The sequence below is a fragment of the Phascolarctos cinereus genome, unplaced genomic scaffold (genome assembly GCF_003287225.1).
Source record: "Phascolarctos cinereus isolate Bilbo 61053 unplaced genomic scaffold, phaCin_HiC Scaffold_4;HRSCAF=312, whole genome shotgun sequence".
In the NCBI taxonomy this organism is placed as follows: Eukaryota; Metazoa; Chordata; class Mammalia; order Diprotodontia; family Phascolarctidae; genus Phascolarctos; species Phascolarctos cinereus.
The window spans coordinates 120,448,462-120,465,138 of NW_027555847.1; the positions used below are offsets into that span (position 1 = coordinate 120,448,462).

Sequence of the window (16,677 nt, forward strand, 5' to 3'; positions counted from 1 at the left end):
GCGAAGAAGTGGGGCAGAAGGGACATAAAGACAAAGCAGCCGGAGAGGAGCCGAGGGTTCTAAGCTTGCCTCGATCACCCCTATGCAAGCGGGGAGCACATACTCCAAACTCGAACCCGAACCGAACCCGGGCCACATCCTCCCGTGAGTAGCGCCGGGCAAAGGGCATGCGCACGCACGTGGCGACTCCGGTCTCCCACGTTCCAGCGGTGGAAGTTTGGAAGCTTCGGTCTCCGTGGTAACGAGACGCTTTTCCCTTGTGGGAAACAGCGACAGTAGAAGCTCCAGCTCTCACCACGGGAGAGGGGTCGGGGCGGGAGGGCCGGGGAAGAAACCACGCTCCTTTGCCCAGCGCAGCAGGGTCCCTTTCCAACCCTTCCCGCCCCACCTGGGAAAGATGCCCCTGGAAGTGGTAGTGGAGTTGCACATTCGAGCGGTAAGAAAGACCAACCCCTCTTTGTTCCATTCTGCTCATAACCCTTCATTTCACGCCTTAGGCTCTGCTCCCACTCTTTTTAACACTGGGTGATTTTCATTTAGCTTCTAGCCAGATTCCTGATTCTCACCCTCAACAGAGTTCTCTCACGACTTCACAAATGCCTGTCTCCAAGTTTATCCCTCGTAGTCATTGATATTGGAACTTTCTCACCCTCTTCTCTAACAAACACCTTATCTCCCACTCGGATTCTGCTCTTTCTCTGTCCCATTCTTCGGAGACCACTTGTTTCATCCTCCGTGCCTGCTCTCCCAACTCCTTCTGCTCATCCATTTAAAATAGTTCTAGACTCAGTATAATTGCAGCATCTTAAAGGAGAAACTAATGTTAGGGTAGTATTTGTATTCTTTTAGTCCTAATATAAACACTAGAAGGAATGTATAATGAATTCAATCACCAAGTAAAAAATTACCACTGCAATATAGACCAGTTGATTTTCTTCTGACCTAGTTCCCTCTAGGGCCAGCTCTGGCTTGCTCTGGTCTATGAAAATCAATCAGTATTTACAAGGCTTTGCACTGGGTGCTCCAAATAGAGTTGCTATGCTTTTTCACTCTGGTCAGTCACTGACTCATCTCTCCAATCTTGAACTCAAACTCTCAGAATATTAGAACTAAAGGACTTTAGAGCTGGCATTTCCCCTCTTTTAGTGATAGGCTGATGAAGAGCTCTAGTTTAAAACTAATATGGTCATCCCTAAGGGCAGAGACTTAGAGAAATGCAGGACTGGAAAATGTAGTCCCCACAGACATTGGCTACACACAGCAGAACTGGCGATTGCGGGCCTTGGGTTCATAGATATAGGGCCTGAAGAGGCTTTAAAGATCTAGTCCAATCCTTTCATTTTACAGAAAGCTTAAATGATTTGTTAAAGGTCACAGGGGAGTATGTGAAAGAGCTAGGATATGAACCCAGGTCTTTTGATTCCAGATCCAGCATTCTTTATACAGGACAACACTGTCAGAGGCAGTGGTAGGAAGGAGATCTGGCCTAGTTTGCTGTTAGCATATAGGTTCCGAGGAAATATATATATATATGTGTGTGTGTATATATATATATATATATATATATATGTGTGTGTGTGTGTATATATATATATATATATATATATATATATGTATGTATATATATATATGTATATATATATACATACATATACATATATATATACTGCATTAACTGTGATATTTCAAAATAATCAAAGAATGAAGACATTCATTTTATAAGGAGCTAAAATATAAATCAGTCTCCCTCGCAACTAAATAAAAAGTGTATTGCATCAAAATTTAACAGTACTGGTTAGGTTTTATTGTGATTCTGAAATTGAATTCCTTCCTTTACAAAAAACAAAGACATTAATGGTCCATTCTAAAGTACTACTTATTACATTTGCTTTGTTCTCCACCAAATCCAAATCTGGAAGAAATAGGCCTGTGCTCTATGAATCAGTAAATGTGGGTGCCATTTAAATAAGTGAATCTCAGTGGTATGAACATTCAACAAAATTACTCTGCCTTAAAGCCCCTATGAGTTAATTTGGTGGCTATGAATAGGAGTCTCATAACTTTAAACATCTGGCATAACATTGCTGTAAAGGAAATCTTTAAGAGTAAAATGGAACAAAATAATTTAGAATGTCACAGATTGAGGGCAGTTCATTGTGTTGACTCTGGAAGTGGAGAGGTAGTCAATGTTGGGTTAAAGTGAAATGAAAATGATTCCATTTATCCCCAAGGAGTAGTTCCAATTTGTGCCATCAACCATTAAGAATTTTACTCTCCCACCCAGCTAGAATCAGCTATATTTGCTATAGCTGATTCCAGATACACAATACATCTGCAAAAGGGTACTGTCAATTGCAGTCTTTTCTATTTATGAATGCTGATAACATTCTTATGTAAATTTTATAATAATTGATTCCTTGTCTAACTTAAGGGTTCTTTGTGGCTAGAGCATCATTTAAATAACTTAACCCACTTTCCTTTCCTCCCCTCTCCCCTTTGAGAAATGGTAAGCATTCTGGTCTTTGGTAATATGATTTGTGGAGGCACCCTGAATGAAATTCTCTGAATGAAACAAGTCAACATGAAAGAAATTCAGTAACTTTTTTTATGCCTGGTACAACAGCAAGCTCATATTGATGAATGCTGATGTCTGAGACTCTGATTGTTTTAATTTCCATCACCCTCAAAATCATTACAGGAAAAAACATCACCCAAATACAGAAATTACAAAATACACAGATCCTTTTTGTTGTACATGGGAAAGATTGCATTGTTACCTTTAAAAGATTGGTCCCATTCCCCACCCTTCAGCAGAGTTTTATCCTTTAATGAGTAGAAATGATGGGCAACAAAGAACAATCTCTTACCTCAGTGGTCCATGTGATATATGGCCTCAGTTACCCTCTACTAGATAAAATATTTCCTTACAGGCAACTTGGCTTTTTTTTTTTTGTGAGGCAATCAGGGTCAAATGACTTGCCTACGGTCACACAGCTAGTAAGTATCATGTGTCTGATGCTGTATTTGAACTCAGGTCCTCCTGACTCCAGGGCAGGTGCTCTATCCACTGAGCAACCTAGCTGTCCCAACAAGGGGCTTTTTAATGAACTCTTTTGAAAGAGATTTATTATTTATTATTTGAAAGAGATTACTCAAGTCACCATAAATATCCTTCCAAACTGTCATAGAACTAACTGAAAGACAACCCTACTCGCACACCTTTCTAATTGATACCTCTCAAGCTTTTTTTTTCCTTTTCTATTTATATTGTGTGCTCCTCCATTTAAGTCTTTCAGTACTTCACCATGGTGTGGATGAAACCTTGAGTTCTTGAAGGTTATGTCAAAGAAATGCAAGCTCTGCAAGACAGATCCATGCTGGAAAGGCTTCACATAAAGGCCTGGTGACATCTCTGGTCCAAGGACCATCCTGGCTAAGTTGGAGAAGTTTATAACCATAGGACTAGCTACCAGGTGATAAATTTTTGTTTTCACCCACAGCAAGTCAATGAAACCATCTAGTAAGGTATGGAGGGCTTGCAATCTGCATTGGTGGAAGGTGCACTAACTCTGGTGAAATAGCAGGTCCTTGGAGTATTAATGTATATTCTATTTTTGGAGTTTCTCTCAGCCATTGGGTTCTCTTTCATACGCTAACAAGTAATACTAGATAGGAATGGAAAAGATTTATATTCATCTTTTTTTAACAGGATGGGGAAGACTAGAGTTCTGCATCTCTATGTCCTAATTTGTTTCATCAGCAAAGATCAAAATGTGCCCCCTCCCCAATCTACCAAAAACCAAAACAAACATGTGTGGGTTCTTAAAAGTGAATAAATTAAAAATTTAAAAATCTACACATCGGTAGCACCAGACTTTTAGAGATAAAAGTAGTGGAATTTATATTTTTAAAATTGTGTTTGTAATCTACTATGCCACAATACAGTTGTTCACCTTAATGCATGTTAATAATGCAAAATATGATTCTAGTTAACACGTCTTTTCCCCCCTTCTCCTTTTAAAAAGAAGTGCCATGTATGGGTGATATGTGGAATTATATTATACACTGATGTAAAGTTTCAAAAAATTATTTGTCAACAGCAAGAAAAATTGCTTGGTTCCTTTGCTATTGTTTTGCTGACAGAGTTGTTAATGAAGATCTATATATGTCTATTTCTCCCTGTATAAACATGTTATTTACCTAATATGGCTGTGTTCACCTTATGGCTGGCACATGCTCCAGTCTAGCAACTATCAAGATGGCAGGGGTTACATCTTTCCATTTAGATTCAAAATTCCAAAGGAAGTCCAAAATGTCTACAAGAGCTAAGCAAGATGGGTGCTGGTGTGTCTTTGGTCCTTTTTATCCTGGAAGCCTTCGTATCTTCTGGTCCTATATACAATCAAATTATTTACTTGTGACTCCACAGAGCAAAAACAGCAGGGATATTGAAGGGAGACAGCCAAAAATAGTCCACTATACTGTACTGTATGTAACCTAAGAAAAATCCAAAAGCTACGTCTGTGACATTGTGTCTTCCCAGCATGACCCTGGAGAGGCCCAAGATGAAGGCCCACAGCACTATCAACACCCTCAGCGGAATAGCCAATACCAAGTGGTGCAAGATGAACCGAGACACCAGGGCGGCCCTAGTGGCATGGCCAGAGGGGAAGGAATACTTGTCCACCGAGAACGAGAAAAACATGTCCATCTGGTTGTGCGAGGGTCTTCGCCGCCTAACGAGCCCTTTGAGCAGCGCCACCAAGACCAAGTCCAAGAGCAGAGCGAAGAGCAGGTTGACTAGGACCTCTCGGCCGGCCCAGCTGTCACTCTGGTACAGACAGTAAGCGGTGCCGGCCAGCCACAGGACGCCGTGGCCCGAGATCTCGAGCAGCTTCATGAGGGGCCTGGCGCTGCCCCAGGACGACTTCTCCCTGGCGCACACGCCCATCCTCTTGGACACCCATAAGTCAATGGCCAACAAGGAGCTCAGAGCAATGCCCAGGAAGGAAGGGTTCAGCTTCATGCAGTCCTCCTCGGGCAGAGGGGGCGGGGGCGGCTGCGGCGCGGCCGCCGGGGCCAAGGGGAAGGAGCCGCGACGGTGCATCGGGCTCTCGGAGGCCCGGAGCCGCGCTGCGCTCGGCTCGGCGCCGGGGCTGCGGTTGCTCAGCAGGGCCTGGAACTCGAACCTGATGCTGCCGCCGCCGTGGCTCCCGTGAGCGGGGCTGCCGCCACCTCCCGCACCCGCTCCCGAGGCCGCTGCGCGGCCGTCGACGCTTCTCCGGGGGCTGGACATGTCTGCAGCCCGTGACCGCGACCTCGGTCACAGACCCCAGACGGTGACGGCGGCGGCTGCGGTGGCTGCTGGCCAGATCCTGGGATTTCTTCCGCTTCCGCGTAGGAGGAGCCGAGGGGCTGGAGGCACGGGCTGGGGCGGAGCGAGAGGGGAGGGATTGGAGGAGCCCGAAATGGTGATGGAGCTCCAGATGCCGGAGAGGCAGAGAGCAGGGAAAGAAGAAGAGTTAGGAAATGCAGTCCTTTCAGTCGTGTGCGACTCTTCGTGGCACAATTCGGGGTTTTCTTGGCAAAGATACTGGTGTGGTTTATCATTTACTTCTTGAACTCATTTTACAGATGAGGAAACCGAGGCAAACAGGGTTAAGTGCCTAGCCCAGGGTCACACAGTTAGGAAGTGGCTGAGAACTGATTTGAACTTCCTGACTCCATGCCCAGCAGTCTGTCCACTGCACCACCTAGCTGTCTCTGTTAGGGAGATAGACTAGTTCTGAAAAAAAAAATACATACGTACATACATATATATTTAATATAAACAGATTTAAATACCAACAAAAGCAAATATGATAGAAAAGCTATCCAGAAGTCTGTATCTTTTTTTTTTAAAAGCTAGGCAATTGGGGTTAAATAACTTACCCAGGTTCACACAGCTAGTAAGTATCAAGTGTCTGGTCTGAGTTCAGATTTGGACTCAGATCCTCTTGACTCCAGGCCCAGTGCTCTAACCATTGTGCCACCTAGTTGCCCCTTGTATCTTCTTTCTTAGCAGTCGGTACCCAGGAGGCCCATAGTTTGTTAAACGAAGAATGAATTCAACTATGTGGGAATAAATGTATTTACCCTTATATGGGCAGGTAGGTGGCACAGTGGATAGATTTTCGGTCCTGGAGTCAAGGAGACTCATCTTCCTGGGTTCAAATGTGGCCTCAGACACTTAATTTAGCTTGTGACCCTGGGCAAGTCACTTACCCCTGTTTACCTCAGCTTCCTCATCTGTAAAATGAGCCCAAGAAGAAAAAGGCAAATCATTCCAGTTTCTTTACTAAGAAAATCCCAAATGAGGTCACAAGAGTGGACAGGACTGAACAACAACAAGTTTACATTGATAAAATGCCTATACCAACTTATCAGTTACTTCCCTCGAGTCTTCCTTTCACTTTACTTTTATCTATTCATCTTTTATTACTTTTGTCTATGTTTTTCATTTTGTATCCTTTTAGCACAGAGGCAAATCTCACAGTGGATAGAGATCTGGCCTCAGGTAAGATGATTTGAGTTCAAGTCTCACTTCTGAGACAAAGTGGCTGTGTGAGCATAGATGGGCGAGTCACTTAACCTCTGTCAGTATTCTAGACAACCTTACAAGGGTAGAGCGGTTGGTGATCTATCTGCTTTTGATGAAGGAAGTTCTTGCATGGGGATTTTCCTTTACCTATGAATTCATAGGTGCTGACATAATAGTCATTGTTAGTGTGTACTCTGTTCTTCTGGTTAGACTTTCTTTCCTTAGAATTACTCTATGTTTCCATATTTTTTTATTTTCTACGTACTTAACAATCTTAATCACATTACATTATTCCCTAGCATGGTTATATTATAATTTAGGGAGCCATTCCTCAACTATTGGACGTTTATACGATTTTTACTTTTTCCCCTCAAAAGAAACAATGCCATAGATGGCTTTAAACCAATTGCTCTCCCCCCCCTTGACAATCTTCTCAGGATATATTTCTAAGTAATAGAATTATTGAGTAACCAGCATAGGGTAATTTTTTAATGATATTTACCTTGTGCTGATAGATTCTGTCCAAAAAAAAATCTTATATTGCAATTCCATCAGCATTATATATTTCTAGTTTTCCATGACTTAGCTAGCATTGTTTTGTCATTTTATGGTTTTTTTTCATTTTAATGGGTCTGATATAGATTTTATTTGCATTTCTTTGAGTAGACAAGGTAAGATACTTTGCGGGGAAGGAACTGTTTTGATTTCTGACTAGCACCCACTGAGCCTTGAAAATAGGTACTTAGTATATATTGATTGAATTGAATGTGTTAATTATTATTGAAGTTGATAACTTTTTCAAGTGAATATTTATGTGTCAATAGGTATAGAGGGAAGAACAGTGGATTTAAAGCCAAAAGATTTAATCTGAATCCTTACTCTGATATGATAGTCTCACCTTAGCACACTAGGAAAGTTACTTACCTTATTTTAGCATCATTTTCTTCATCTGTAAAAGGAGGGGGTCAAATTAGAGCATGGGATCAGAGATTTAGAGCTGGAAGGACTTTAGAAGCCCTCTACACCAACTCCCTCATTTGATAAATAATTTCTAAAGTTCCTTATAGTTCTCAATGCTGTAACAATTTGGTTTTCCTCTTATGTAAATGTTCTAGTTATATTCTTTGACCATTTGATAGTCCTTTTTGAGTAAGATATTAAGAAAAAATGAATTATCTCTCTGGCAAGTGAATCTTAGCGAGAAAGAGGAGGTTCTTTGATCTTTATGATTGTTTTCTTTCCTTTTAAGATCACCTGCCCAGGTGTGTTTCTTCCAGAGAAGAAAGGACTTTTACTCAGTGTCTGCATCCTTGATCAATATAAGGAGACAAAATGCTTTCCTGCTGTGTTCCCCATTATGATTCATGAGGTTATGAAATTTGACAAGGTAAAACTATTTTCTCAGCTTGGCATCTCTTTGAGATATCCTAATGGGTCACAGTTCACATAAATTAATTCTTTTGATTGTACATGTATAAGCTATATTGATTTGCTTATCATTCCAGGGAGGGGGGAGGGGAGGATAGAATGTGGAACTCAAAACTTTTAAGAAATGTTAAACATTGTTTTTAACATGTAATTGGGGAAAATAAAATATTATAATTTTTTAAAAAGATAGTTACTATCTCATGGTTGGGAGAGGTATAGAGGGTCTGGTTTTGCATCCCAAGTAATCTTATTAAGTTATTGCCAAGTTACTATTTTCTGTTTCTGGAACTTCTATTACATCTTCTAACTAAAACATGCTTTGTTTTTCTGAATGCACATTGAAGTATTATAAGTAATTAAATGAATTTATAAAAAAATTTATCCTATCTAGATTTTTTAAACCTAGAAAAAATTTTATAGGGTGGGATAAGGATGTCAATAAACCAGTTATCAAACACCTTGATGAAAATTGAGAGTCTGAACTGTGAAAGACAGGATTTCTCATTTAAAGAGTCCAAGGTCTCATTTATATAAAACTAAAGCAGGCAAATATGATTCTATTACAATGTTAACCTCTATGTAAAATATTTCAAAATTCCAACTAATAGTCTACTGATTGCTAACAGCAGTTGCAAGACTCTTCCAATGAAGTTCTACTCCAATGGTTCATCATGGTTTGGACCCTGCGTTCTCAAAGGCTACACTAGTCTAAGGGTAAACTCTGGTTTGAATGGTTTGAATTTTGGGTCTCCCTGCACCAGGACCAGCCCAGAGAGGCTCTTCTTGGAAGGGCATAGTAATTGCTAAAGGCCTGTGATCTACTTCCACAGAAAGAATACTGAAATCACCAACCCCTGAGGTACTGAAACATTATTTCACAGAATAAACCTTCTGGTACAATAGCAAAAGGATGCAGAGTCTCCTGGAATTAGTTTTAATGGATTTGAAGATATACTTAACCATGGCTTTGGCAAAGTCTTCAATTTTGTCTCATACAGTATGATTTTTTTTTTTTGGGGGAAGGATCTATACCTCTTAAATGGGTACTCACTTAAATATCACAGAGACTGATAATCAATGAAGCTTTTTTTTTTTGCTCTTAGGCGAAAAATATGATTTTCTGCAGGAGAACTGGCCATTATATTCGATATTTTCATAGTGACTTTGGTAAATTGAAGAAATGGCCAGAAACAAACAGAATAAAAGGAAAAGTGTAGTCCATGTGGGATTCAAAATCCTAGGGGGAAGGACTTGTTTTGTGCAAGCACGGTAGGAAATGATAGACTCAGTCAGGAACATCAAATTTAAATGGACTGGAAATTATAAATGTCTTTGGAAAGTATCAAAGTTCAAATTCATACATTATGTCAAATCAGCTCCATGACCAAGGACCTACTGTGAGGGAACAATCCTGGGACTTCTCTGATAGATCGAACTCTATTCTGTTGAGTTTTTGGGCTGCTGAATTTTCTACCCTGTTTAAACTCTGTGTTTGCATATATTTCATTTTGTTTATTGCTTTTTGTCCTTTGTTTCATTCTTTTTAATTTTTAAAGGTCATTGTGTTTCTGTTCGTCTTCTTGCTGCTTTGTGTTCCCTTTCTGTCTTTTTTCTTATTTGTATGTAGCTTTTAGTATGTTTATATTCCATCTCTTATTTTTATCATTCTTTCTCCATCTGTTTGAGCACTGAAATAGGAGGAAAAAAAAGAATGATTGAATTAAAAAAAGGGTGATGGGCAGCAAAGTGGCACAGTGGATAGAGCACCAGCCCTGAAGTCAGGAGGACCTGAGTTCAAGTCCAGTCACAGACACTTACTGGCTGTGTGACCCTGGGCAAGTCACTTAACCCCAATTGCTTCCCATTCCCCCAAAAGAATGATTGCTTTATAAAGAGAGATAGAGAGATAGATAGATAAAGAATGAACAGGGAACAGGGTTCAAGTCTTGTCTACTTTTTACTGGCCATATGACCTTGGGCAAGTTACTTTATTCCCAGAGCCTCAGTTTCCTCATCTGTACAATGGAGATGACATCCCTTGCACTATTCATCACACAGACTTGTTGTGAGGTTTAGAAAATAATAACACATATAAAGTAGTTTATAAAACACAAAGCGCTACATAAATATAAGCTATTACCCTTTTCTTATTTCCCATAATGATTTTTTGTTCCCGTACCACACAGTCAAAAGATATGCTTCTATTTATTTTCCTCTCTCTGTTGGGTAGACGATTGCTTTTATGGTGGAGTAATTAGAAGTAAACTCCAGTTTCTGAAAGAGGATTGGATTTCCAGGGCCCTACAAATGTGTAGACCTTTGCAAAAACATTTATGACATTCCTGGACTAAAAGAATCTCAGTCCAGAGATTCTATGATTATAACTTCAGTCTTTGTTTTTAAACTAAAAAATATTATATTTACAATAGAAGCAAAAGCTCCTTAATGTATTTTTAAGGGGAAGAGTCAGAAACATTTAGGATACATCTTTGAGCCTTTGAGACTTTCCCCTAAAATATAGAATTATCATTGGTACCATTATCAGAGATTGAACACTAGGTGGATGCTCTGACCCATTATGATGTTTCTTACTTTGAGCTGGTTTGTGTTTGGGCCTGTTGGTAAGGTATGGTGGGTAAAATGCCATACTGGTATTTTGTACATGCTACTTTCCCCTACTAAAATTGGCTTGTGTAAAATTTGAATATAATCTATAATTATTGTTATTTGTTCAGCGTATGTCATAAAATAAATTCTAAGATAATTTATTTTATGAGTTTAGCCAATATTTAGTGATATGCTATATTCATACCAATAATTTTCTGAGATAAAGGCATTTAAGTAGATCCGTAAGTGGATACTTTTAGAATATTCAATTGCCACTTAAATTAGGTTTTTCCTAACTATGGTGGAAGAACTTATCTAATTTGAGAGGGAACATAATAAACAACTCATTCATCTGTTCTCAACACAGTTACTCAAAATAATCCTTATTGTGAAAATAAACAAATGATCTCACACACCAGCTAAGGATAGGCTTACAAGATGCCATCTTAGACCCGTAGATACATTTCTTTCTGTTTATTTGGATGTTAATCCTATTGCTTGTGTTGTCAAGCTTCTGAGAGATGAATTTATTTATTTATTTTTGTGAGGCAGTTGGGGTTAAGTGACTTGCCCAGAGTCACACAGCTAGTGAGTTTTATGTGTCTGAGGCTACATTTGAACTCAGGTCTTCCTGATTCCAGGGCTGGTGCTTTATCCATTGCATCACCTAGCTGCCCCCCCTGAGAGATGAATTTAAAGAGTAAAATGTATATGTTTAAATCAATAATGAATAAAGAATAAGGAGTGGTGGGAAGGGTTGAAGCCGTGATGGTTGTAGTGAGTAATAGCTTTTCATTTAGCACAGGACACAGTAACAAACTTCAAAGGCAAGCAGCAGAGTTTGGAATTCTTCCTGGTTTTGGATTAATTTGTTATATAATAGTAATTCCTGCCCCAATAATATGAGGAATTTTCTCAAACATCATTCAGCTAGAGGTATGAAATATAGATGATATATGTATATAGTTACTTTTCAAGGTTCCCCCCCCCAAAACCCCCCACCAATTTGATCAACTTCTGATATTTTTTTTAACAGAAAACTTTATATAGCTTTTAAAATAAGAATTCTAAAGCCAATGAACAGTCAGCAGGTGAACTCACTATATAGTGAATGAAAAATACCGTTTAAATTTTAATCAAAAATAATGTTGGTGATTTTATTTCAAAATCCTGAAAAATTTCTCTTTGAAATACAAGACTATTTTAGGAGACAGCTGTGTCTCAGTTTTCTTTCAAGGCTTTCAATTTGCTTTTCCTTTCACAGTTCAGGTTCTATCTTATAAAATAGTTTCCCCTCAGTTTTTTCTAAATAAGACAGAAAGAACTCTTCTTTTATAAAAAAATTCTTCATCTTTTCTACTTTATGAAGAGGTACACCTCTGTGTTGGGCAAGACATGGTAATAACATGATCTTGGGAACATTCATAGAAAACATTTGGGCTGTATCTATATTTGTAAAGAGATAGCATGCAATTTCCCAGATTATTCAGTTTAAAAAAGCTGTCACCCACATTTTATTAAACTATGCAGATAATTAAGGCAGAGGTGAATTTGGAAGTTAGGATAATAAATTTTTACTTTAGTCTATACCTCACTCTGATTTGTAGCAATGTTACAATGGTAGCACTAAATAGCATTATTTGACTAGATTCTCTTTCTTAAATAGATGATTAAGTTAAAGGATTAAAAATATACCAGAGAGGGTTAGCTAGGTGGCATAGTGGATAGAGCACAGGCCCTGAAGTCAGGAGGAGGACCTGAATTCAAATCCAGCCTCAGACCAAACACTTGACACTTACTAGCTATGTGACCCTGGGCAAGTGACTTAATCCCAATTGCCTAAAAAAAAAAAAAGGTATATACCAGCGAAACACCACATTCTTCCCATTGGGTAGAGTGCGCAATGTAGCCAGATTATTCCTAAATACGTTTCCAAATGCTTCATGGCACAAATGTGTATTTTTTTTTTCCCTGGAGGCAGATATTGTATTACATGGGAACAATTTCAGAGGGTTAGTGAGATGATCAAATGAAATAGTATCTGTATGGTATTTTGTAAACTTAAAATGTCAGCAATTTTTTGTTATTGTCATTGCCAACCTGATTTTGTGGAGGTAGCGTTACTAGTAGTGGGCATAGGTAAGACTTTTAAAAAGTCTTTTCCTTTGTTTTTAAGTTTACTGAGTTGCATGGAAAAAAACAATGGGAGGAAACAAGAATATTTATTGAATCACACTGTAAGCAGAACACTTTTTTAGATACTCTAATGAGTCTCTTGGTTGGATGTACCTATATATTTGTATCTGGTCCTGAGCTGGATAGTTTTGTCCTTCAAAAAGTAAGATTAGGGCAAGTTGAATTTTTAAAAGTGTATGTTAGACTCAATTATCTAGTTCAGGCTTTCCTGACTGGGACCAATGCAATGATCCTTATAATAAAATGAAGATTTCAAAAGTAGACATAACTTTAAAATCTAGTTGTACTCACAGTGATCTATTGTTGCTTTTTGAAGCAATTACAGTTCTCTAATACAGCTTTTACCTATTTGGAAGATTGCAATCTAATTTCTGTGAGTACTTGACTATGAACACATTCTGTTTTTCTCTCTAGATATTTTTAAATGCACTTGATCCAGCCACTGTAGCGGAACTTCTAGAAAGTACGTACTATTAAAAATTATTGAGAAAATGTGTGTAAATTTATGAATGTGAAATTTTTCTAATGTATGAATAACTACTACCTAGAAGGAGATTTATCTTACATTTATATTCAAAGCTGTGGGTGTAAACTCTGGCTCTCATTCTTGGGTTTCTTTTATAGAACCCTTTATAATTCACTGGAATAAGAAGATTCTTCATCACATTCTTAGGCTATTTTTGCCTTAATTCTTTGGAGGTAGAGTTACTAATTGGTTCCTTTCCTCCCATGTCTAGGGATGCAATCTGGAATTTGCAGGTGACCCTGCAGCTTTCTAAAGCTTTAGGACAATGGATGGCAGGAGAATATAGATATAGGGTGAGAAACAGGGGAAACAGGGCTAAGATCAGGCAGGGAGGAAGAAAGATAAAAGAGTTGGCATGGGTATAGTCCAGGCCCTTAGAAGTACTTAGGAATTTGTGAATGAGGTGGAGTTGGGGGTCCAGAGTCAGATGAGAAGTATGGAGGAGGGACATATACAGATGATATAGGTTAGAAACAGGCTATGGAATGAAACCATGGAAGCAGTTAGGAAACAGAAATTCAGATGATGAAGGGTAAGGCAAGACATTACATCAAAGGCCAGCCAATCAGGCAGGCAGGCAAGAATCAGAAAGTCCAGAGAAGTCAAAGGAGAGGACAAATCACGTTCAGATTGCCAGATACATAGTCCAAGTAATAGTACCAGAATCCAGATGCCAGGCAGAGGACAGTAAGAGCAAGGAGACTGATTCTGAGGCAAATTCTTTCCCAGTCAGAAGTTTCTTATGAATTTCCTGATGGTTCAGAAACCATTCCTTGGGCTTAGCCAAGAGGAGATCTGCTATGAAAAGAGTTGCATTTGACTGGAGGGTAATGTGGGACTGAAAAATAAGGGCCTATTCTGACAGACATTATAAAGACAACTGAAAATAATGGGTCAATATTAATGTATCAAATTTGTCTTCTAAGCATTGCCTAAAAAACAAATATCTACTCTGCTCCAGTCCCTTCCCTTTCTCCCAATTAATTATTGTCCTCATTTGTGGCGTTCTGAAAGTCTTTAAACTTGGGACAAGTGTTCATGAAGTCTTTTGCAGCTACATGTTTTGAAAAAAACATAATAGACTGTATATTTTGAAAAATATGGTTATCTTCTCTTACCCACAAAATCTGGCCACAAAAAGGCACGGCCCTGGAGCCTCTCTGGATTAAGGTGAGAAAGAAGATTAAGTTGGTTCCTGGAAGCAGTAGTTAAGGGAGGATTGGGAAAAATCATCAGTCTTGAAATGGAGTCTTCCTCCTTTCTCCATTTCCCCAAAGAAAGAGAGGCTGATTGCACATATGGAACTTAGATTCCTCCTGGATTTATGTCGGGCCCAGCTCTGAGGTACAAGTTAGGTCAGTAAGTGCTTAATAATTTTTTGTTGAGTTGAATTAAAGAGACCAATTAACTCCAGCATATTTAGGGATTTTAGAATCATAAACTGAGAATTAGGATGGATCTCAAAAGCCGTCTAGTCCATTTAATGCCTTATCATGCACCTGACAGATTTTTATCCGGCATACATGAAGACCTCTAGTGATTGGGACCCCGTAGGATGTTCAGGGTTGGAAAAGTCTTTAGAGATCACTTTACCCAACTCCCAGGGTATATGGAGTGTTTAAGGAATGAGCACCTCTGGTGTCAGGACTTGCTGGGCCCTTTTTGGGGCTGCTCATCTACCTTTGGTGTCCACCTAATTCTCCCAACTTTCACCTGTGGCTCCAAGAAACTGCAGCACATGCAGTGGTTACACCCCAGTAAAACTGTCTCAGCAGACTGGCTAAACCAGGTTGAGGCTAACTGACAGGCCTCAGGCTGGTTGGTGAGTTAGGGGGACATCTCCTCTGGTGGAATGGACAGATGAGAACAATTTGTTCCAACGGCCGTGAAGGTGGCCAAAGTGGGCACTGTGGAGTGCTTAGATCTTGGTCAGACATTGAAGATGCCAAGGTCATCCACTGAATCCCGGGCCATCATCAGTCATCTTGACTTTTCTGTTGCCACTGGACTTTGATGACTCTGGAAGAGAGAGTGAGGCTGATGACTTTGTGCAACCCTGCCTCACTTAAATCCAGTTCACGTGCCAGTTAAAACATCATCCTTTGATGCCATTTCTTCTCTTCAAAAATGAAGGACAAACCACCACCACCACAACAACCCAATTCCCTCATTTTGAAGTGTAGGCACTCTGCAGCCTACCTCCTCCAACCTACCTTACCAGTTTTATTTTGCATCACTTCTCCTTGTAGATTCTAAGTCCCAGTTGAATTAGATGACTATCTATTCCTTGACCTTATGCTGTCCTTTCCCAGGGAATCAGCATGGTAACCTAAATTTGGACAGCTAAACTTGGAGTCACTGGATCCAAGTTTGAATTTTAGCTCTGCTACTTACTACCTGTGTGACCTTGGACAAGTCAACTTAAACTCTCTAGGCCTCAGTTTCTCCATTTGTAAAATAAAGAGTTTGTACTAGATCAGGGCTTCTTAAACTGTTTCCGCTGGCAAGCCCTTTTCACATTTTGGCAGTGTTTGTTGGCATTGTGACATGATGGCATGTGCAGTGCAAAATGTGCGTGCTTTTTGTTCAGAACCAAGGCTGCAGTGAAGTTGCACAATGCAACATGGGTGAGTACTGCCAGAAACACCTCAGATTCATTACATGTTTGATTTTTAATTAATTTTTGGTTGTTCTGCATTCAGGAACTTTTTACTGTTGCCAAATTTTTCACAACTCCATGTGGAGCCGCAATCTACAGTTTAAAAAGCACTGGACTGGAGGATCTAAGAGATTCCTTCTAGCTCTAGACCTGTAATCAAGACTCTGCACATTTTCAGAGACTATCTCACATTCCTGGAACTTAGGCCCTTCTCATCTCTAGATGTAATCTTTTTTGTTCTTCAAGGTACTTCAGGCCATCTCCCTCATGAAGCTTCTCCTTATTCTATCAGCTAGCATACTTAGTTTTATAAATTTGATGTTTCTCTGATTAGACTGTAAGCTTCTTAAAGGCAGAGACGGGAAGCGCTGGTGGTGGTGATGAGCAGGGGTTAGTTCCAATTGTTTCTTCTTGAGCATTTCCCTAAGGTCTTGAAAAGTGCATTGTGTAAAATAGTCACCTAATAAATGGTTTTTGAATTGAATTAGGTTGTAGTTCAGTTGCCAAAAATCATGTAGCTAATTAATGCATAGTCAGGGCTAAAATTCAGCTTTCTGGGTTCTGAACCATAATTCTGTACTCAGTTTAAACATCTCTGATTTATTAATCAACAGCTTGAGCTGGAAAAGTCCCTGTCTTTAAAAGTACTGTCACAGAGGATCTGTTGAAAGTCATTGAGGT

At 39.4% G+C, this 16,677-nt stretch overlaps 2 protein-coding genes across 4 annotated transcripts in view; one reads left to right on the forward strand and one right to left on the reverse strand.

The window, feature by feature from the left end:
• The first annotated feature begins 255 nt into the window (after positions 1–255).
• The window catches only part of SPATA6L (spermatogenesis associated 6 like), a 101,942-nt gene continuing 85,520 nt past the window's right edge, over positions 256–16,677 (forward strand). For all 3 annotated transcript variants that reach the window (XM_021006323.2, XM_021006324.2, XM_021006325.2), the window contains exons 1-3: positions 256–436; positions 7,830–7,967; positions 13,226–13,274. In XM_021006323.2, the coding sequence (XP_020861982.1) occupies positions 398–436; positions 7,830–7,967; positions 13,226–13,274 (226 nt within the window). In that variant the 5' untranslated portion in view covers positions 256–397. The remainder of the gene's footprint in view (positions 437–7,829; positions 7,968–13,225; positions 13,275–16,677) is intronic.
• On the reverse strand, positions 2,592–5,389 carry PLPP6 (phospholipid phosphatase 6). The gene has a single exon (XM_021006327.2). The coding sequence runs from the start codon at positions 5,294–5,296 to the stop codon at positions 4,412–4,414; it is 885 nt and encodes a 294-aa protein (XP_020861986.1). The 5' UTR covers positions 5,297–5,389; the 3' UTR covers positions 2,592–4,411.